Below are 23,183 nucleotides of genomic sequence, written 5' to 3'. Positions count from 1 at the left end.
ACCCCCTACACACCACCCCATACACACCCACACCCACCCACCCCAGTGCAGGAGCAGCCTGCCCGAAACAGCGGTTGGTTATCTCCCCAAACTCTGCTCTCGTAGCCCCCGGCGTGTGCCCCGAGGGACCCGAGCAAAGCCCGTGGGCTTATGCCAGGTTGCCTCCAGGACCTCAACACCCTCCAGTGTTGGGACACTCTGGTAAACCTGCCTTGCTGTGTCTTTTAGCTCATCACATCGCTTCCCCCTTTGGTGTGGGCATAGTTACCCCGCAGAGGGCCTCGACTGCGCTCTGTTCCCAAACTATTTTTCCCGCTCCCTCGGAAGGCAATATTTTAATTTTGAACAGCCAGCCTGCCCCGCAGCCAATGCATTTTAACTGGGCTTCTTTAAAATTCACACCTTCTGTTAACCTAGATTTAATTTGGGTGAGTTTTACTCTACCAGGAAAGGTGAGACTGAATGCAGAGCCTGGTCTCACTCCTGACACAGGGAGTACGATGCAGGAGCAAGAGCCCCCCACCTTGCCTGCTCACTCTTTAACTGCCATTTCTTTTGTTCCCCACCCTCCCACCCCCCCTCAATCTCAGGCTTAATTAGAACAGCTCTAATGAACATGGACCGAGAAGCAAAAGAATATTATGAAGTGATTATCCAGGCCAAGGATATGGGTGGACAGCTGGGAGGATTAGCTGGAACAACCACAGTCAACATCACCCTCTCTGATGTCAATGACAACCCGCCCAGATTTCCGCAGAGTGAGTACCCGCTGCCTCAGGACGGGCAAGAAGGGGTGGGCGAGTTAGGCGGCTGCTGTTTGCGCTCATTACAGCCATTTTCAAGCTCAGGATAGTGACAATTAGAGATGGGCAGAATTTCGGATCTGAGAAGGAACTTTCCTTCAGAAAGCGTCAAAATGGAGCATTCACCAGCTTGTCTTTCAGGAGAGGTTTCTGACCTCCAAAATCGTCAAAACCCGAGGCTTCTTTTAAAGGGTGGAAAATTAATTTACAGGAAAAGGAAAGTCGGAGATCTTTTGTGTTCCTAGACTGCTCATGGCCATTGCCTTTGGCTGCTGATTGCCGCCTTGATTCTCTTTTCATCCCATCTCCAAAAGCATGTCTGTCAAATCAGGGACAGGGGGCGGTGCTGGAAGTTGAAAGATAATTCATTCAGCGCTCCAGCCAGGCCGCTGCAGGGGAGCGGCTGGTAGCTGTGCTGCCGGCGCAGAGCGTGTTGTCACACAGGCTGCTCTCCTGTAAAGGTTCATCTACACCCTAGCAATACACAGTTAAACCCTAAGATATGCGACAACCACAGTTAATGCAATGCAAAAATAGGCAACTCTGCTCTTATCATAAACTTACCTTGCATTTACAGAAGTGAATCTCAAAGCAAGAATTGCAATATTTTGCTCTTTCTTTTTAAAAAATTCTTTTAGATCAAATTTACCTACATAATTCTATGCTTCTGTTAAAAGTTTGAAAGAGGCTTTTCAGGTTTGATTGAACTAAATCTTTCAAGGAATCTGCTTTTTTTTTTCTTTTTCTCTTTTTAAAGAAAGCTGATCCTTTCGGTGGTGTAGATTGGTCTCAAGCCGTTTTGGTTTTGCCATTTTTCTCATCTAGCTGAGAAATGAAAACTCCTGCAGTTCTTTTTGTTGCTATTCTTCTTCTCCTTCTGTTTCTGCATGTTGCACTGCTAAATCAAAGCACTCCACTGAGATCAGCAAGAAGCATCAACTTCCACTTTTCTTCTTCTGTCAGAGCAACTTGTTGAACGCACCATTGCCAATCCTGTTTTGAAAGTGGCTTGAATGGTAACTGTTCGATATCAAACTCTTGATTAAGAAAAATAAGAATAGATCAAACCCCATCCTTGGTGTTATTCTGCCTTGTAAAGTTCAGCGATTGGTGGAGTTAACAGAGGGAGCGCAGCAAGGAAGGTCTGAACATAAAGTGTGATGGCAGACAAGTATTTTAGATATAACATTTGTATTTTTAAAACACCTTCTTAAAATAGCTACTAAGCAAATTGGTGATGCACCAAGCGTGCTCAAGACAGGGCTTGTAGGGAGAAGTACTATATTTTAATAGAGTAACTGGTAAATCTGGAAGAAACAGGCAGGCTTCTGAACTCTCAAAGCCTTGTTCAGGGTGGAAAAGAAGTTTATACGGACTTGAGAAAGCATTTGTGGTGCTCAAAACTTATGTGTTTATTCCCACTGTACAAGCTGATCTAATAAAAGGTGCTTGTCCTATTAAATCTGTTTCATATCCTGCTTTATATCACGGCTGCAACAGCACTGGTGTTAATTGCCCTATTTTTCTAGTTGAAGTTCCCATTTCCAGGTATACCACTGTTTTGAAAAGAACAAACCTGTTGATACTATAAGCGCCTAAATTAAACTTTCCCAAGCGATCCAGTCTGGCCATGGCTTTTTAAAGCAACTCGCAGCGCTGTTGCAGCTTTGGGAAAGGTACTAGACACTCCCCGCGGGCCAGGCAGCGTGGTGGCCTGCCCCGATCGACTCTTTGCATCGCTGTGCAGTTTTCGGTTCTGTTTCACAGCTTGTTTTTTTTGCTCCCCTCTCCCTCTCTGCTGCTCATGCCAGAGCACTATCAGATGAGCGTGCTGGAGTCCGCTCCCGTCAGCTCCACTGTGGGCCGCGTGGTTGCTAAAGACCTGGACGAAGGCATTAATGCGGAGATGAAATACAGCCTTGTGGATGGAGATGGACTGGATGTCTTTGACATTAACACTGATCCTAATTACCAAGTTGGCATCATAACTGTGAGAAAGGTAGTAAAGTTTCCTTTTTATAGTAATTTATGGGGCTAACAGTCCAGGTTACATTTTATGCGTGCAATATTCCCTTATGCCTGTAGTTTCCATTACACGACAGTAGTCCCTTTCCCACTATAAAACACAATCTCTTGAACACCCATTGCTAAAAATATGAAAGCAGACTGCGTTCCTAGGAGCAACCTTTAAAAAGTGGGGACAGCATTAGCATAAACATGTCTTTTCCCACCGAAGGAATGTTCTGATTCACTATTTATCTATTTGAATATTCTCTGTAGCTTAATTATCCTACAATGCAAGAAATTAGATCAATATTTGCATTTGAACTGTACACATTTTTCACTCTGGTGTCCCACAAACAATAATAAAGCATGCCTTAGAATTATTTATAAACCAATAAAACCCAAGCAGTTTTTTTTTTAATTGCTGCTTGAAGATCCATAAATGCTAATTAGGCTAGAAGGAGCTGTCTCTAAAATGGCAGCTGTGAAACTGCCAGCACTCTGTACTGCAGGCTATGCAGGCAGGAATAGAGTATTTTGCTTAGACTCCCTGCTATAGGATATTTATTCTACAATCTTACATAAATGCTAGAAGTTCATCTCTGTTTCTAGGTTATGAAATTGCAACCGTATTTCTGCCTAAGCATATCTGGGTGTACTAATAAGGAAGTACAGTCTCCATTTAAATAGCCTGGGACTAAATCGTGTGCTAAAATGGAACACCACACGGGAGAGATTTGACCCTGCAAGCCTCTATGCCCTACAGCAAAGCATTTAAGCGTGTATTTATGGTCACCTTTCTCCAACTCTTGTTTGCGCACACTAGTCCCTAAAGTTAAGCATGTGCTTAAGTGCTTTGCCAGAATGAAGTTGATGTTGAATGCAAACTCTAATGTAATTTTTCACTCATTTATCGATGAAAGAAAACAGTTTCTTTGGAGTAAACATGTCAATAAGTTTGACTTCTGTTATTATGAATACAGTTTTACTAGATGTTCATGTAAGCCAGGAGGAGGAGTTATAAAAATTTGTGACATCAATCATACCAGATATGTACTGGCATCAGACACATACCGTTCAATCCACTTACTGTACATAAATGTTTAGAAAATTATATATATGCCTGTAGTTTTTTATGATATTATGATTATCAATAGTCAAACTTTAGGAAAGTTGTCCCTTGGATCCACTCAAACAAAAAAAAAATTCAACGGGTGTTGATGGAAAAGGATATCAAAATGGGAGGAAGGGGAGAGAGAGAATTTCTAAACCCAGAGAGAAAGCAAAATTTTCCTTTTCATTTTTTCTATACAGATTTCCAAACAAAGTAACTAGCACTTCTATCACAGGCATCAAAAAGTCAGAAATTACAGTTAGAGACAGGACGACTGCTTGTGGTCTTGCGGCCACTTATCTCAGCCCACTAATCCTGCAAAATGTTGAGTGTCTCCTGACGAATTACAGCCTGTGAGGCCGATACTGAGCCCCATCACAGCCCCTCCCTTCAGCCTGCCCAGGCTGCCGCACTGCCCGCAGTAGGCAGGGTGGTGGGCTCCCCAAGCAGCACGGAGCCCAGCACCCAGGGACCCCCACACTGCCCTCCGCCCTGACCGCTGCCCACCCAAGCTCAATCGTTTTCTAACGGTGGCTCCTGCTAAATCCCACCCACATGGCACACCTCTCCCTGCCCACCCCAGCACTCCTCTCGCCTGTGCTCCGCAGTGTGCTCGGGTCGCAGGGGAAGGCAACCCTTGGAAGAGGTTTGGATGCAGCCGTGGAAAACAAAACTGATGGGGGGGGAGCCCGTGGTGTTGAATCATTGGCACGTGAGAGGATCAGGAGGGAAAGATACAGTCAATGATGAAGGAGTCCAAGGCAAACTAAGGGGGGTCTGAACCCAGGAGAGTCAAAAAATGTGATGGCCTAGCACACCTGCTTCATTTTTCTCATTTTTCTAACTTGATCTTTCTAGGTGATTATGTCTTTTCCTAATGTAGTTGGATTTTACAGCTATTAAGTGTTTCTGTGATTTAACTGCTCTTTTTATAACTGAGCTTTTTAGTGTACATGTAATGTTTCTCACGCAGTTTTCTTCACATGAGAAACCAAGAAATATAATGGCCTCTTTCTTAGTATATGTTTAGGCAGCTTTGCATTGCACATTCCTTGCCAGATGGACAGTAAGTGTTGCTTGGTCATGCAAATATATTTTATTGCTATTTTTACAGTGCATAAACATGCAACTGGTAGACCATAATGACTCTGCAGTAATGGGTAATATGTTTGTAGACCTAGGTATATCCTTGTTGGCAAGTGCTGTGCCTGCAGTAGTCACTGATTTACCACGTGGAACTAAGGGCAGCAGGAGCAAGTTTCAGATCACCTGTACCTGCTGCTACAGGTTGCACAGTTCTTACCATAACATCGGACAGCCTCTCCAGTAATACTGGACCATCATCTCTCCCAGCACAAAAAATCACAGTTCCCATTCCAGCCTTCATTCCTTAACCCTATGTACTAAATGCTGAGTGAGTTCTAGTTTTTATGATTTCAAGAACTCCAGTCTTTCGTCAGGCATTCCTATGCAGGGCCTCCGTACAGGTAATTTTGCTGTGAAAGCACAAGCTTTTTTATGTCACTGCAATGTTTCCACTTCTGAAGAAAGAAGCTTTTGTGGCGGTAGACAAGTACTGAAGCTTCCACTGAATTCAGGGGGTGTTTTGAGGCCTATATTATATACCCTGTCATGCCTGAGCATGTGAAACTTCTGCTGATATTGCTTAAGCTAATAGACATCTCATGGCTGCAGAATTTCCTGGCTGCACTATTGAGCGGGGCGGAAAAGAGATGGGTTGTGACTGGCCAAAGAGGACTTCATGGCTATAGTAATGATCTTTTTACCTTTGCCTTCTGATTGCTTTGGCATCCTCCTCCTCCTTGGTGCTCCTGCCCATCTCTGTGCCCCAGTCTCGTGGTAGGTCTCCAACAAGAAAGAGCTAAATAGGAAAAACAAAGGTGTTGGATGGGAACAGCAGTGATCTTACTGGAGTCTGAATGAACTGTGGCTGTGCATGATAGTTCCACACGCGACGCTCAAATCATAGAATCATCTAGGTTGGAAAAGACCTTTAAGATCAAGTCCAACCGTTAACCTAACACTGCCATCCCACCACTAAACCATATCCCTAAGCACCTCATCTACCCATCTTTTAAATACCTCCAGGGATGGGGACTCGATCACTTTCCTGGGCAGCCTGTTCCAGTGCCTGACAACCCTTTCATCGAAAAAATTTTTCCTAATGTCTAGCCTAAACCTGCCCTGGTGCAACTTCAGACCATTTCCCCTCGTCCTATTCGTTCTCATCCGTTACCAGGGAAAAGAGGCCAACCCCCACCTCACTACACCCTCCTGTCAGGCAGTTGTAGAGGGCAATAAGGTCTCCCCTCAGCCTGCTCTTCTCCAGGCTGAACAACCCCAGTTCCCTCAGCCGCTCCTCGTAAGACTTGTGCTCCAGACTCCTCACCAGCTTGGTTGCTCTCCTCTGGACAAGTTCCACCAATGCAACAACTTCCTTGTAGTGAGGGGCCCAAAACTGAACACAGCATTCGAGGTGCAGCCTCACCAGCACTAAGTACAGGGGCACGATCACTTCTCTGCTCCTGCTGGCCACACTATTCCTGATACAGGCCAGGATGCCGTTGGCCTTCTTGGCCACCTGGGCACACTGCTGGCTCATATTCAGCCAGCTGTCAACCAGTACCCCCAGGTCTTTTTCCACCAGGCAGCTTTCCAGCCACTTTTCCCCAAGCCTGTAGCGTTGCATGGGGTTGTTGTCATTGCATGGGGTTGTTGTGACAAAATCCCTATGCACAGATAAAGCCACAGGCTTTGAAAGCCATTCATGTAACAGAAAGGAGTATGTTCTGCTGGGTGATCCTGAGAATTAAGGGGCATTCCTTTCCTGATTTGTCTTGCTCAGGTTCTCTGCTGGCTAAGGGGATCTATTTGTGCTGGTTTTCAGCCGGTTTCTCCGGATTGTACAAGTAAAGGGTTGTGACCATTTAACCACAGCAGGATTGCTTGTAACTTCTAACTGCAACTTGGCAAGTATGACTGTGTCCTCTGTAAGGTGTACTTCACCTGGTGAAAATCTTTTGTATGTTTTGGAATGATCCTTCCATGCTGTCATTGTCAGATGCTTTCAGTCATTTCTTATCAGGACTGGTAAATGGCACATTAAATACGGAATTCTCCATTTAGGTCAAATCAGGTTTTGGGGAGGCCCTATTTTCTTCAGGGATCTGTGAAAAGCAGAGGAAAGGGAAATGAAAAATTTATTTATTGAAAAGTTCAGTGCCAGCATCAATTATTTCTAGATCCATGTTCATCAAATAAGTAGTTTAGCTAGAAAGGAAATCAAATTCATTAAACTACTAACAGAGGAAGCTTCCCCCCCCACCCCCTTAATCCATTATCCCAGGAAAGCAAAGAAAACAAAAGAGCCATTCCCACTCCTTGTTTCAAATAATACTTTGAGTATTTTATACAAAGTGGAAGGGCTCTCGCAGGAGAGAGCTCTGGGTGGCTCCCAGTGCTTTGAAATTAAACTATTCCCTAGGCTGGGGGAGGGAGGATTCAAATCCCAGCACCCAGCTCACCTGGATTGTGAACCTGTGTTTAGGACGCTGACGGAGGAGGCGGAAAACCCCACTTGTAGAAAGGATGGATTGCCGATACAAACTGGAGCAGGGTGCCACAAGAGAGGCTGACCATGTCCCCGCTCCCACTGGAGCCCTTTAGCAGCTTGGTCAGAGGCAAGAGCCTCATCTCTCCAGGGACTAAAGAGGAGCCTAACTGGGACCTCCACCTCATGTGTGAGCACCCTTGTCCTTGCCACCAGGATCCATTTTTGAGGAACCGACTCTTCGTATCTTTACCTTATTTTCAGGTGCTCCCATACTGTCTGTTTCTGCCTTTTTTTTCTTTTTCCCCCGGAGTGGAATGAAACACGCCGTGTGAATCACAATGCGGTGGTGGCGCGTCTGCCTTTGTTTTCATTTCAGCAAGAAGAGTGGAAGAATATGTATTCTGAAGTGATCTGCAAATGCCTGTCCTGGCTTTTTCAGTTCAGCTGTCAAAAAAAAAAAAAAAAAGGTGTGGACAGTGTCATTCCTAATAGGACTGTCACCCGATGCTTTGTCGCCATATGCAAATATTTATCTTTGTTACTCTTATGATTAAAAATTATGTTAAAGATTTTTTTTTTAAAAAGAAGCATCAGTTTATATTCATATAGAAGCATCTTTTACTTCTGAAAATTAAAATTATATGGCCTAAATCATACAGCTCAGTGTGCTTAATGCTAGATATACTTTTTTCTCCTCAGCCTTTAAGCTTTGAGAGCAAGAAAAGCTACACCTTGAAAGTGGAGGGTGCCAACCCCCACCTGGAAATGCGGTTCCTGAACCTGGGTCCCTTCCGCGACACCACCACCGTCCACATCAGTGTGGAGGATGTGGACGAACCTCCCGTGTTCGAGCCCAGCTTCTACTTTGTGGAAGTGCCCGAGGACGTGGAGATTGGAACCACGATACAGACCATTTCTGCCAAGGACCCGGATGTGACCAACAACTCAATCAGGTCTGTCCTCTCTCTACATGTTCCCCCAGGAGGGCTCCCTGGTACTTTTGGTTGGTGGGGCAGTGATGGGGCTGAAACAGGTGAAAAACTCTTTCTTTTTAGCCCGTGGTAGTCGTCAGTGGGTTTAGTCAAACCAGATCTCACATGCCGAGGGGTTCTGCTACGACTGCCAAAGCCATGCAGAGGCTCACCCTTGCCTTTTCTGCGGTATGGAGAACATCTGCATCTAGCATGGCAATGAACTGGTCAGGCAGGTCCTGATAAGTGGACATTAAAAACAAACCCCAGACTCTCGTGCTGGCACAAAACCTGACAGCATTGCTGAGAATCTGCTGCCCTACGAAGGGGGAGGCAACCAACTCACTTCTCCTCTCCCTCCCTTTTGTTTCAAAGCCTGCCTTTGTCAACAGCTCAAATACACAGCTACTTTTGGAATAGATCGAATGAGTACTAATAAATATTCATGAACCACTAAATTATATAGTGTCTGGGTCAGAGCTGCAGAGCTAGATATTCCCATAAGGATTTAAGAAAGGTAAAGCTGTATTTACAGCCATGGGAGCTTACTAGCTGCAACTCAGCAAGGAGCCAAAGGAGCAGATTTGTGTGATCACAGCGCTCTTTTCTATAGTGGCTGCCAAGTCAGCCCAATCTATCAGAGACGACTGTTTTTTCTCTGAGCCCACATACTAATTTTCACAACCTGCAGAAGCTCCAGGTGACTGCAAGTTAATAATCCCAGCAGGTCGGCTCCTTCCCTCATCTGAGAAATGCTTTGGGTGTTGAGCTGCTGTTTGCCTAACCTTGTGTCAGTCCAGCTTCTGAATTGTCTGCATTCAGGAATAGTCCTGGGAAATACAGGAGGGACTCAAAACATTGAGTGTTTGAAGAAAGTTAAATCTATATGAGCAACTCTGTGGGCTTCAGCTGGGAGAGCTGAGCAGACACAAAGCCCGTTCTTCTTAATTATATTGCTTTCTGTGTTGCTGCTCTAATTATTTTTTTCATCTCTGCTACTTTAATATACCTGTCTTTTCTACCTACATTATAAGGTTAGAATACTACTCATGACATTGTCTCAAATTCTTCAATAAAGCTAAGTATTATACTGTCTGCATCACAATTTCATTACCTTAAACTTTTTTCCACTCGCATCCTGTTTTGCTGATTACTGTCTAGCATTATCCAAACACTGCGGTGCAAACAGCTTTGTGCTAATCTGCTTAAAATAGTATAAGAATAATTCTGTGGACTATCAGAGGGTAGAAGTGTTCATTGTTATTTTTAATGAGGTTTTTCTTAGTTTTCTTCAGAGCTTTCCAGTGACTACCCCTGATGAAATAGCACTCTATAAAGCACAGAATGCATCACCAAAGATACATTTAAAAAAAAAAAAATGCAAATATGTACAGACTCCTTTATAACTCTGTTCCTTCCCGAATTTCTTCCTCTTTTTTCTTCTCATCTTCCTTCCTTCCCGTTTCCCTTTCTTTCCTTCCTCCTTCCCTCCTTCCTCCCCCACATCTTGTAGGTACAAACGTAAATGATTGGGGCAGAGGAAATAGGGGAAAAAAAGAATAAATACCATTTGTAAGCTACCTAAAATGCAAATGTGAAGTATCGGTTCTCCTTGCCTCTTACGTGGTCTCCTCCATCCATGCCAGCCCTGTGCAGCATCAGTCTGGCAACACTTTAGCCTTGCTCTACATTCACTTTGCACAGGGCAAGGCAAGACAGGAAAAACAAAATCCCAGATACATATTTTTTTACACAAGATGAAACCCAACTGAAATTAAAACTGCGATCTGACCCCTCCTTTTGCCATTTTTTCAAGTATGGAAAAGCCAAGACACCTTTTGGAAGGGCTGACTAAACACGGAAGAAATCTCTAATCCTCATTTTCCCAGCATCCAGTATCTCGGCTCCCATGCTGTGAAATTCTGGATGCTGGAAATATGCCATGATTCTTGTTCAGCAGTTCAGGAAGATCGCCTAGAGAGTTCAGTGGAAATGAGTGTGAAGGATGCCCAGGCATTATTAACAGGAGAACTTATGTGGAGAATCCAGACAAAGACTCCACCTGTGCCCCTTGACACCGGTGATTAATACTGCACCCCTAATCACAAGGCCATATTCAATTTCAGATACTCGTTGTCCTTAAACTGTCAGAAATTCTTTTTATAGCCCTCATACAAGAATAATTATTATAGCAAAATATAGCAACGCTCATACTTATTTCCTAAATAATCACATACCTCAGAAATCTCTTTATTTAAGGAGAGATGGGAAGGACTGGGAAGGAAAGGGAAGCAAACCTGCCATCTCACCCTCTTTGATTTCTCTGAAAAGAAGCATAAAAGAATTTCCCAACAACATAGCTCAATAGTATTTTATATCCCAGTTTAATAAGTGCCTATATAAAGAGCCGGATGGCATGCTCGTTCCAGTAAATGCATTTGTGCGGAAAGGAGAAAATTCAGAAGAACAAGCCCCGTTCAGCATCCGTTATGACAAATGCTTTCAATTCCCATCAACTTTGAAGAAAGAACCAACAAAAATGAGAATAAATCTGGGCTCTGTTCTAGGCGGTGGCACTTACATCGGCGCACGTGTGGCTTCGGAAGAACGGTCTCTTATCACGCTCACATGGCTAGCTAGGAAGGCAACTCGTACAAACTGCTGTTAAGAGCAAGGTGATGCATACGGAGGGTATTGAATATTTTACATGCCCTGCAAAATGGTTCCCCTGACCAGGTACAGCAGCGACAGCTGTCAATCAGCTTCCTCCCTACCCAAGTTTTCTGGCCCGCAGGTACCACCACGTTCCCCTGCTCACGAGTGTAAGAAGCTTGTTCCCAGCATTCAGCTGGCATACTGGCCAGGCAGGTTCAGTAATTGCAATGAATCAACTTACAGAGGGAGCTGTTTTCCTGGCTGGATGATATGAGAGAGCCCGTCATCATCCCCTTTGCGTTGACATGGCTCAATTGGTAGGATGGTCCAGGATGCAGGTGGAGTTTATTCCCCTGAAGGAGAAGAGAATACAAAAGTAGAAGGAAAGGAACAGTTTCTCCTTGTCATCCTAAGTGCCCAGAGAACGAGCTGATGTAAAGTCATTTTCATCCTGTCTGAATTGTGCCCAAGGAAAGGGCATAATTATTTTACTCAGAAAAAGAAATCACATTCCTCACTGACAGGTTTTCTCTGTAAAGCAGATGTTCCTGCGCTGAGCTGTGCCTTGCTTTGAGGCTTCTTCCTCTAAATCTTCCTGTCTTCCAACTCCATCCAAGTAGTACTCCCCGTTAAATGCCGCTAGCCCCATGAACTCCTAGTTTTTTGAGCCTCTCGCTCTGTACCTATACAAGCCAGTGGAGCACATGACTAGGTTGTGGAAGAATGTGGATCTGCTGTGTATGGCAGTATTCCCATTGCTGGGGTATTTCTTTGGCTATAAGACACGGTTTTCACAAGGGCCGCAAAATGTTTTAACATGTACTCTTGCAGATACTCGATTGACAGGAGCAGTGATCCGGGGCGGTTCTTTTATGTCGACATTACATCAGGAGCACTGATGACTGCAAGACCTCTTGACCGGGAGGACGTTTCTTGGCACAACATCACCGTGCTGGCCATGGAGCTGAGTAAGGAGAATGCAGACTGTACATAGATTAAAGAGATACAATAGACAAAGCAGGCTGAGAGACCTGAATTCAGCAATTCACACGTTCTTATGCACTGAGTGGGAAGCCGTATTAACTGAATGACTCTTCTGACATCAACAAGCGAATACTGCATTTTATTTACTTTTTATGCTCCTTTTCACAGGGTGGTGGGAGGAGCAGAGGCTGGCAATTAGACGCAGAGTGCTGCTTTTTCAATTCATTAGTATTCCAGGGATTTATTTAAAACTCTTCCTGATGTGTTTCTGCAAGAGCTCTGTCTCTTCAGAAGGGCTAGGTGGCTAAAGCAGACGCTGCAAAGACTGCACAGCTGCCAGAGCTGCCAGTCCTACCTGGGAGGACTGGAGTGGTGCAGGGACCAGTAGGCTGCAATGATCCTGCACTGCTAGGTCACCAGTTGAAATCTGCTCTGGTTGAGCAGCAAGTAAACCTCATCGCCATCTGCTTGCTGCATAAATAATTTGGGCCAGAGTGCTTCGGGATCTTCTAGTATGCTGAACTCTCTATGCTTCTGGGTTTTACAATAAGCTAAAACTCAACTCAGGATTCATCCGTGCCAGGTATTTACCGAGGCTAGGAGAGAACAAGGAGATGCTGAACATTTCATGGTGTCAGTATGAAAAATTTAGCTGAGTTTGAAATACAGATGTGAGCTTCATAAAGGAGCTTGGAATATATAAGCAAATAAAATGTAAGGTTCACCCAGTCTTCACCTGAAATCTCTTTTGTCCACATAGCTTTTGCTCACCACCTGAGTTCATCTGCTGAGGGGCAGCAGCTTTTCAGAAGCTTGCTGCCAACAGCTGAGTCATTCCTCATGTCTGAGTGAGCTCCCTGGGTATCCAGGGTGCACCAGAGATATGGGACAGCGTGAGAGGAAAAAAGTTTCAAGAAGCTTGCCCGAAATACAATCAGCCAACCTGCAGTTAGCAGAGGAATATTTCACAGGGGTTCGTGTGACTCTGCCACATATTTGCAGGCTGTTCCAGCACACGATGCCTTTCTGACCCTTTTTTTAGTAGTGAGAGGGGTTGGTGACATGACGGGATCTCACCCCCATCTATTTCACTCCTAGTTTTATTTTCAGCCACCAATGGCCATGGCAGTTCCATGTAAATCCCCATAAATACACGAGTCTGTAAAAGCTGCCCCTGTAGCAACATCCGAGGGTAAGAGCAATATAAAGGCATGTCTTCCTTTGACTCATCCTCCCATCAGTCCTCTATCACGTTTGCGCCATACACCTGCAGCACGGTATTTTAATTTAGTGAATAGTTTCAAAAATGTCATAGTTGTGCACTCCTGAATAAAGCTCCTAGTTTTAAAAGTTAGATCAATATTACTAAGAGTGTAAATGCAGACACTCATCTGCCGCAATGACAGGTGTATTGGCAAGATAGGTATGGATATGTGGGAAGCTGAAGGAGTAAATTATAAATTAGGGAGAAACAATATAGTTTAAGAGTATTATCTCAATGATACAGTCTGACACATGTTATAGGTACAGTACATTGAACATTTAAGAAAATTCCAGAGTGTAAGGAAATTCTCTATTGTTTATATGAATATATCATTTCTTGCTATAAAGGGAGATATATTTGGAGATAAATGCACAAAATTGTATAGCTAAATAGAAGACAAGAACATTAATTTTTAAGAATTTTCCAGATTTTCGCACCTTTTCTGACCTCTTAATAATGAATTTCTTTTTTTTTCTTTCTGCTTAGAGTTTCATTTTATCATTAAATATGGGGAAAAAAAGATGTCTTGGGGTAGAAAAACACAGGAAGGAAAAAAAATTGTTCTGCGGCCACTTAGTTTGGAAATTGTGAAGTTATGTGAAATGATGTATGGATTTACTGGCAAAGAAAGCTAATGAACCAGTGGGACAGAAATATCACAAATGATGTCATGCAGAATGTAAAATTTTCATTGCAATTTTAAGCTTCAGTGAAAGCTTTTCTGTACAATTTCATGTGTTATTACATTTTAAACGCCCCTGTACAAAGTATCAAAGACTTGACCCTATTTTTGAGTTCTAGGAACGTAAATTCTGAGCAAAAACATATCATCTGAACTGCAGAATTACCACTTTCAACAAGCTCTAAATAACAAACCTATCCTTAAAAGAGTCCTTTCCTTATTCCTGCCACCAGGACCGAGGCTCAACTAACAGTATTGCCCAGTCAAAGGGCAATAAAAAAAGAATATGGGGCATTGTCCAAAACTTTTGTTATAGAAATAGTCCCGTTGGGCTGAACCAGGTTGAAGTCTTTCACAGAATTTGTTCGAAAAAGATGCGATTAGATGGGAAGCCAGGGTAGACAGAGAGCAGCATTTGCGACTTCACTCCGAGTCATGCAACCCACAAGTGACCACAGTTCCCGATGGGAAAACTTCATTTAACGGGAGTTAATAGCAAAAAAAGCTGCATTACCTCTTGAGCACAGCAGCCCCTTCTCCTTCCCATATATTGCTATATTGCCTTTCTTTACGTTGTGCCTCCTCCCTCCAGACAACCCTTCGCAGGTGGGCAGCGTCTCTGTGACGGTGAAAGTCCTGGATGTGAACGACAACGCGCCGGAGTTTGCAAGGTTTTATGAAGCTTTTGTTTGTGAAAACGCCAAAGCGGGGCAGGTGAGAAATGCTAGCAATGCCGGGGGTTGGGGAGGGGATGCTGTCCTACACAGAGGCAGCGTGCCAGAAAGGGGGAGCATTGGAAAGAGGGTTCAGCTAACCACAGGTTTCATCTCAACTCGTGTCAGCAGCTATCTGTGCTGCTTTCCAAAGGCAAGCACATAGCTCCGGGATTAGCATTGTATATAGCACCTCTGTTTTCTCTCACAGTAGTTTCCAGGCTCACTGTGCAACACACTTCATGGCTGAAATAAGGCCTTCCCCTGAGCAGGTGCCATCAGGCAAACACCCGGTGTGTCCTGTAGCAGCAACAAAGGGAGAAGTGTTATGAAAAATGCCACCGAGTCAGCCCGGCCCATGCATGACAGACAAGGCTTGCTGTTAAAAGACCCTATTTATAAGAGCCTTAAGCACCCCTGGACTTAGAAGAGCTGGACACAACATACCACATCAGCTTCAAAGGGGTGCCAAACTGAACCTGTTCTGCTGTGAACCTGGAGATGACAGAGTCATAGACCACACAGGACTTCCCGCTCCACACTCCATAAACCAGCACCTCCAAGCCAGTGGTGAAGCCCCTTTGCTCCTCTTCCATCCAAAACCCCATCAAAGACTTTGAACAAGGTCTGCCTGTGTCACAGGTGGACATGAGCTCTCCCTCGCTGGAGCTGGTGCAAGCTCTGCTGCTGATCGCTTGTGGGGAGGTGACCTGGTGCTTCACCACCCAGGGTCCACGGTGGGGACTTGTGTCTCCTAGCTGCAAAGCTGACTAGCACAGTCTAAACACATAGATGCACCACTCAGGAACTGCGAGGGAAAAAATGTGCTAACAATATCACTGTGTGTTCCCTGAAGCTTTTCCCAGCTTACTGTGAAGCAGAATGAAATAGCAACTCACTGCCGGGACAACTGTCCTCACAACTATCACATTCAGGATAATTTCACCTCACTAATTTACAGATGTCCTTAATAAGATAGGGAACAGAAATAATTCCCTAGCCTTTCCCCTGGTTTTGAAAGGTAAGTGTCCTAAATAATAAGCTTGCCAAGAAATGCAGGCTGATTTGGACTACTTCCTTCAGTGGAGAAAGCCAAATTCTGTCGCCACATTTTGAAAAGTTCTGAAATCAGTTTTAAGGTGGTGAATAAGACTTTATGGGCCTGTCATTTGCCTTTGAATCCAAAAGTAACTTTTGAATGCAAAAAGCCAGGTGAAGATTTATTCCTTGTCTAAAAAGATGTCAGAATGTTTATTCAGACAGAGCTACAGCTCACTGTGCTTCAAGCTGTTAGACCTACTTTACTCAGCCTCTATAGGTGAGGTGACAAATCTCTTTCTGGATTTAGCATTGTCTTAGTTTCTTTCCCTGGTGTTATTTATTGCATATGCAGAGTGCCTGCATGGGTGCCTTTTCTCTCTTTTTTTTCCACTGACATCTTGGGGAGAATTTAATTGATTTAAAATTAAGAGTGATAAAATAATCAACCTGAAGTCCCTTTCTACCTGCAAAACGAAGCTGGAAATAAGTATGGGCTTTCTCACAAGCTCTCCAGTGCACAATAAATCTTCTGAACACCCTGGGCCTTCAAACAAAAAAAGAAACAAGCAGCAGAAGATAGGGATGCATGAGAGAAAAGCCTCTGTTATTTGAAGCAAACTGACTATCTCCTCCTTTGTTTGAAAGTGATTTGCATGATCACAGCAAAATAAATGAAGCCTGAAAGGTTTTGAGTCTCTTCTTGATTTATCTATTGTACCTCTGCAAGGCAGTTTTATTCAAATGCTCCAGTCACTCATATTTATATATAAGAAATATGTATGTTGTCTGTTTGTTTATTTATATTATATATAATTTGCTCCTCACCTGTTTCTGCTTTGTTCTCATATCCTGTAGCTGATCCAGACAGTGAGCGCCATCGACAAGGATGACCCACAGGAGGGTCAGCACTTCTACTACAGCCTGGCTCCGGAGGCAGCCAACAACCCCAACTTTACTCTAAGGGACAATCAAGGTAATCAGAGTGGACACAGACAGTTAGCTGCTCTAATTTCTAATGCCTGAGCTGGACTTGAGAGGCCGTGACTTACAGTGGGCGATAAGACTGCCATTTCAAATAATACCAAGTGACACCTGCTCCTTAAAGGCAGTGATAAAATGACATATTACTTAATACACTTGAAGGTTATATGATATTTTCTTCTCTATAAATATTCTCTAGCAATAGGCCCCTTTTTCTTCTTTGAGGAAATGTGCCAGTGTTTTGTGCAAATTCAGGTCTTGAGGTCAGGCTGCAGGCATCTCAGATTACCGGAGTGGAAATTGCATTCGTTCCAAAGGAGATGCTTAAAGGTAGGATAGTAACTGGAACTAGGAGACAAATCTGTAGGGAATTACATTGCTCTTTTTTTGTACTCTTCATGTTTTCTCCCAGGCACAGAAAGGGAAGGTTCTTGTACTCTTCCAGTCTTTTCCCCCAAGCACATTTTTTTTTTCTTCCTCTTTGCACATCCTCATTTCCCTAGGAAAGGGAGGGAGGGAAGGAGGGAGGAGATGCAGAGCCTGAAACACTGGGGGGAAGGCTCATGGCAAAGCGCTGGCATTTGAGTATCCTAACCAGGGGAATTGGCTTCTTTTGGGGAAGCTGTGGTGATTTTGGAGCCTGCAGAAAAGCCCAGCCATGGCAGGCCTTCACATGACTCCTGCTGATAGAGCCTCTTCAAGGTCAAACCATCACAGTCTGCCATGGCTGGACACCAGGGGTCCACCAAAGCCGCTCTATCACTCCCCTCTTTAACTGGACAGGGGAGAGAAAAGTAGATCAAAAGGCTCGTGGGTCGAGATAAGGACAGGGAGAGGTCATTTGCCAGTTACCATCACGGGCAAAACAGACTCAACTTGATGAAATCAAAATCAGAATAGGAGAGGATAAAAACTGCTGAATCTTAAAATACCTTCCACCCCACCCCTCCCTTCTTCCTGGGCTCAACTTCACTCACAGTTTTCTCTACCTACTTCCCCCCAGCGGTGCAGGGGGATGGGAATGGGGGTTGGGGTCAGTTCATCACACATTGTCTCTGCCTCTTCTTCCTCCTCAGAGGGAAGACTCTTCCCCTGCTCACGCGTGGGGTCCCTCTCACAGGAGACAGTCCTCCACAAATGTCTCCGACGTGAGTCCTTCCCATGGGCTACAGTTCTTCACAAAGTGGTCCAGCATGGGTCCATCCTTACCATGAGGTGCAGTCCCTCAGGAGCAGACTGCTCCAACGTGGGTCCCCTGCGGGGTCACAAATCCTGACAGCAACCCTGCCTCAGTGTGGGCTCCTCCCCCACGGGTTCACAAAGAGTCTTGCCAGGAACCTGATCTGGCACAGGCTTCCCACGGGGTCACAGACTCCTTCCTTCAGGCGTCCACCTGCTCCGGCGTGGGGTCCTCCATGAGCTACAGGTGGATATCTGCTCAACCGTGGACCTCCATGGGCTGCAGGGGAATCTCCACTCCTGCACCTAGAGCACCTCCTCCCCCTCCTTCTTCACTGACCTTGGTGTCTGCAGGGCTGTTTTCTCTCACATCCCCTCACTTCTCTTCTCTTTCCGGCTACTGAGTTGCAGCCGGTTTTTTTTCCTTCTTAAATATGTTATCACACAGGCGCTTCCACTGTCACTGATTGGCTTGGCCTTGGCCAGCAGCAGACACAGGGAAAACTTCTAGCAGCTTCTCACAGAAGCCACCCCTGTAGCCCCCCCACTACCAAGACCTTGCTACACAAACCCAATACACAGGCAACGGTGCTGAGGTCAGGTCCACGCCAGCCTTCATTGGGAAAGAGGGATGACCTTGAGTGACATGGTGCAGAGCCTTGAAAGTCAGTGTGAAGGGACTGGGTTTCAGCAGGCGCTTTTTTTTGTAAAGTACTACAAATCCAGAATAAATGGGGAGTAAGACCGGCCACCTGCCGTGGCCAGCCTCCAGGCAGAGTGCCTGCCCCTGCTCCCACACGTGCCTACTTGTCACACTTCCTTCCATAAGCCCCCATCTGTGCCTCTGCAGACATATGAAAGAGCAATGCAGAGGCTTAGCAAAGAAGCCGCTGCCTTCACTAACCGAACAAATGCTTTAAAACATACTACTTGCAGAGTCTGGAGCCTTCCTCCACAGCATGCTCATGCTTTTTCACCCCCAAAGCAATTTTTTTTCTATAGTGTCACTGAAGCCTCTCCCAAAATTTCTTATATTTTTATCCCCTTCTCTCTCTCCCGTTGTCTCCCTCTTTTTTTATTTGTGAATATATATTGCCAAAATAAGTGAACAAATAAATCAGAACTACTGCTAAAACATTTGGCAAATGAGGCTCATTTCATCCTCAAGGCATTGTTCTAAAAAGAGAAGCTCACAAAAATCCCAGCGTCAGATGCACTTTTTCTGTCTAAGGCCATACTTGTGATAATTTATAGTGACAGCAGTGACTGAATGGCTGTGCCTCCCACTCCCTGTAAAATACCAGTTTTCCAGGAGATATATATCACAAGAAGCTTAGGTTACTATTGGTTACAAATTTGAAATAAAAACGTTAAGTATCAAACCACTGACTATTTGAAATATACACATTAAGGTTCAATTTACTGCCTTGGTAATTTGGAGAGCAGTAGTCATTTCGGTGACAATAATTTATATTTATATTTTCATCTAGGGACCACTAAGGACTATATAAATGATATGACTTAGTCACAGAGGGGTTAGCTCTACTGTGTGCCACAGGGTGGCAAGACAAGAAACAGAACCCACCTTGCTCGTCACAGCCTGTGCACGCGGGCACGGGACAGCAATGCTTCCCAGGCTGTGGGAAGGGGTTATGAAGATTAGCGATCGCACAGATTACGTGGTTGTCCAGTACAGGAGTAAGAGAAACTGCAAGACATGCAGCCTTCCTGGCAACAGCTAAACGCTTGGTTTATACTGAGCAACAGATAGATCACTGCTTGCATTCTGATGAGCTGTTTTACATATTTCTTTGGCCCTTGTCATTTTAGTCTCTGAGAACTACTTCAGTCTATTCATTCTCCACATATCTCTGGCAGACAGAGAAATCCTATTGTTCTCCACTTCATAGACGGGGATCCGGGGCAAGAAGAAATTAAGCTACTTACACGCCTGGTTCCCTTTGAGTTCAGTAAAATCAGTGGGCAATAGACGTCTAAGTATCTGCAAAGACCTGGGCCTAAGTGACTTCCCAAGACCATACAGGATATATGTGATGAAGCAGGGAATTGGGCTGAGGTCTCCCATCTCTTTGGTTACTGATGCAGGGCATTAACAAGCCATCTTCCCCCGCTTCTAAACCCAGATGAGAATATGCTGGGAAAAAGTTGGCAAAAGCAGTTTGCTGTACAAATGGGATGAACAATGAAATAAGCTTATGGTATTTCCAAATTAAACTCTGAGCTGATCTTCTGTTGACCCTTAGCAGCTGCCCTCCATCTCAGGGTACCAGGAACTGATGAAGATAGTAGCCATTTTAATGGGTGCAGGCTTCAGTGTCATACCACCGCCAGGCCTGTCATTGGAAGCCTCTGGCAGCCCTCCCCATTGCATTTAAATTTGTCCTAGGAAATTTTCTAGATATTTCTTCCTTCCCTAAAAGTGTGATCTACCTCACGCTTTGGCAGAGCGCAAAAATGGTGAGCTGAATACCCCCAAGAAAAAAATGTGACCCCTTCCTCAAGCCGGTGGTGTCAGTAATGCCTGCTTCCTTGTGCTCTTTCTCCTGCTCCTGGTGAAATATTTCTTTATATTATTCCTAGCTATTCATAATTATTACAATTAGTTTTTTAAAACTAACAGAAGTTCTGGGCTAATCATCCCTAGCTCTTGCACAGATGCATGCAGAAAGAAACCAAGCCCTTCTTGTGAGAAAAGTGGTGGGTTAGCTCCAATCCCAGGGTTCAGACCTACACAGTGGTTAATTCCCCTAATCTCTCCAGAGAGATACATCACTTCCAGTGGGGCAAAAAACTTCAGGAAGGAGGTGTTCCATGGCTTGCTCTTGCAGCCACATGAAGACACCACTCTGCATGCCTGCGGAAAGCACGGCTTTCACCTTCTGCTGATCACACAGGCGTGGGACCCACCATGCTGCAATCTTCAGTACCTCCGCTCAGCACTGCAGCTAAGTGCTGCCAACCAGCCCTCTGCAAGCCAAAGATGCTGTGTTGGAAGTTGTGTTGCAAAAATATTGTGCATTCTTATCATGCTTGCTCTTTTTTTCTTTTTTTAACATAATGGGGCTTTCATGTCCTCAAGAGCCCTCTTGTCTTGATGGCTGGGGCTTAGCAGATATCAAATTTGGAAGAAAATTGCGTATTCCGGTTTCTGCCATGCTGCATCACATTCCAGCACATCCTTCGCACTGCAGTAGCACATCAAATCGCATTGGGTTTGATGAGTCACGCAACAAGCTTTGGCACCAGCGTACTGCAGTTGCAGAGTAACAGGTAGAGCGATTCTTTAGGGATGATTTGGATGCCTGCCTAGTAGAAAGCAAAACAAAACAAAAGGGCCAAAATGTAATGTCAAGAGTCACCAAGAGAATTTTATCGTGAAGAACATTTAAGACCTGTGTGATATGGTCAGCACATCACAGCAAGAATATATATATATACACACACATATATATCTTTCAATATTTGATTATAGAAACTTGGGTTTGGCCTGAAAAAAAAGAATTATGGTTAAAATCACTTGAGATCTCTCACTAGCTGATTTTGCACAGCTTCAGTCAGGTTCACCGCCCGTGACTTCTTTTACAGGCAAAGCATGACCAGTTCAGAATAATGAAGTCTTTTTCCCTCACAAAGAGTAATTTTACTTAAAATGAAAGTTTCCTGTCACCTGAATAGAACTTGTGACTTATATTGTAGGTTAAAGAGAGTGAGTCTTTCACCCAGGAAAGAGAAATTCAACCTACTACACTGTTGACTCAGACATTTCCATTGACACAGCATAAATCCAGGCACTTTGCCATTGTCTGCCCTTTGGGCTACTTTTTCTCATGCTAAAACAGGCCCAGTGATGAAAAAATGTGGTATTAGTAGCCGGGGAGCACACACTAGAGGGCACATAAACAGCCCGAGGGAGAGAAAGCACTTACGTGTGCCCGCAGAGAGAGGAGGGGGAGGTTTGCAGGAGGCGAGGGCTCCCATCCGCAGCACACCCCTTGCCCAGGAGTCGTAGTAGCTGCAGGGTGCTGTTCTCTGCTGGGTTTTGGGACACATTCCTGAAAATCATCTCTGTCCATCCACACCCACTGCACATACTCTGAGCTGCATGGTATGTCAAAGGGTGGTGACACATCATCAGTTTTAAGCAACTTTGGTGATTTCATCTTGCACCCGGTGGTTTTTCCACAAAGCTCCAGCTCTTGGGATCACATGATTTAACAAGACACTACATTTTCACTATATAGTCACATACTGACATGCACGCATGCTTCAGAATCTTATGCTTTCAGAGTAAAAGCTTGAAGTTTCATTGACATGCAAGAAATAAAAGACCCTGAGATTCCTTTTAAAAACATGTCACAAATGCGAACTAATCATGTGAACTGTGGAGCCCGACATCCCAATACGCAATACTGTGCACCAGTACTGCCTGATGCCATAAGATTTGCAGCACCAAGTATGGAACTTGGAGCATAATTTAAGTCTAGCAGGCAAGTCTTGCAAGGCGAGCTTGAGTTTAGATATAATCCATAGCTGGCTGTATATAACACTCCTGATTTCGCTCCTAAAAGCCATCAAATCACTTCTGATGTTCAGACTACAGCAGATAATACAACTGATTTACCTGCACACAGTCTGAGTCTGTGCACTGAAGAAAATCACCCAAGATTTAAATTTTAGCAGTGAATTGACAGGGAAATAACAAGGAAATGAAACAATCCCTTGTTGATATTTTGGGTTTTTTCACAGTCTACTTGTGATCAGAATGTTTCTTGCCATTTCCAGGCAGCAGCTCCACTGTGCCAACCCACCTGGGAAGAGCTGATTGGCATCCCGCATTTCCAAGCACAGCAAACGTCCATTGGTAACAACCTGGAGATGCAGATGGCCAGACTGTGACCTCTTTTGAACCAAAGGGACAGGGAAAAAAACTAAGTAGAAAAGAAACTGCATGAAGCTCAGCTCCCAAAAATCCCACAGCATCTTCGTGGGGGGTCAGGCTTTGTAGGTTTGCCAATGAGAAAAAGTACCCATGTTCCCCATTTATCTTAGCTGGCCCAGAATTTGCAGACATGTTTGTAAGAAGGGCCAATTTTCCTGCAGGTTCCTTTAGACTCCCTGGTGGCCCGGATCACATGGGAGACATTCAGTCTTGTGCTTTCCAAAAGTCTCTGAGGCCAAAAAGCCTGAAAGTCAGCAC

General features: G+C 44.5%; 1 protein-coding gene across 1 annotated transcript in view; it reads left to right on the top strand.

The window, feature by feature from the left end:
* CDH20 (cadherin 20) overlaps positions 1 to 23,183 on the top strand; it is a 39,301-nt gene that overhangs the window by 12,884 nt on the left and 3,234 nt on the right. Inside the window, exons 4-9 of the mRNA XM_035891316.1 lie at positions 591 to 758; positions 2,615 to 2,802; positions 8,195 to 8,448; positions 11,953 to 12,089; positions 14,644 to 14,765; positions 16,661 to 16,778. Of these exons, the coding sequence (XP_035747209.1) occupies positions 591 to 758; positions 2,615 to 2,802; positions 8,195 to 8,448; positions 11,953 to 12,089; positions 14,644 to 14,765; positions 16,661 to 16,778 (987 nt within the window). The remainder of the gene's footprint in view (positions 1 to 590; positions 759 to 2,614; positions 2,803 to 8,194; positions 8,449 to 11,952; positions 12,090 to 14,643; positions 14,766 to 16,660; positions 16,779 to 23,183) is intronic.

The sequence above is a fragment of the Egretta garzetta genome, unplaced genomic scaffold (assembly GCF_000687185.1).
Source record: "Egretta garzetta isolate BGI_Z169 unplaced genomic scaffold, ASM68718v1 scaffold463, whole genome shotgun sequence".
Classification (NCBI taxonomy): Eukaryota; Metazoa; Chordata; class Aves; order Pelecaniformes; family Ardeidae; genus Egretta; species Egretta garzetta.
This window is presented reverse-complemented; position numbering and strand designations above follow the sequence as displayed.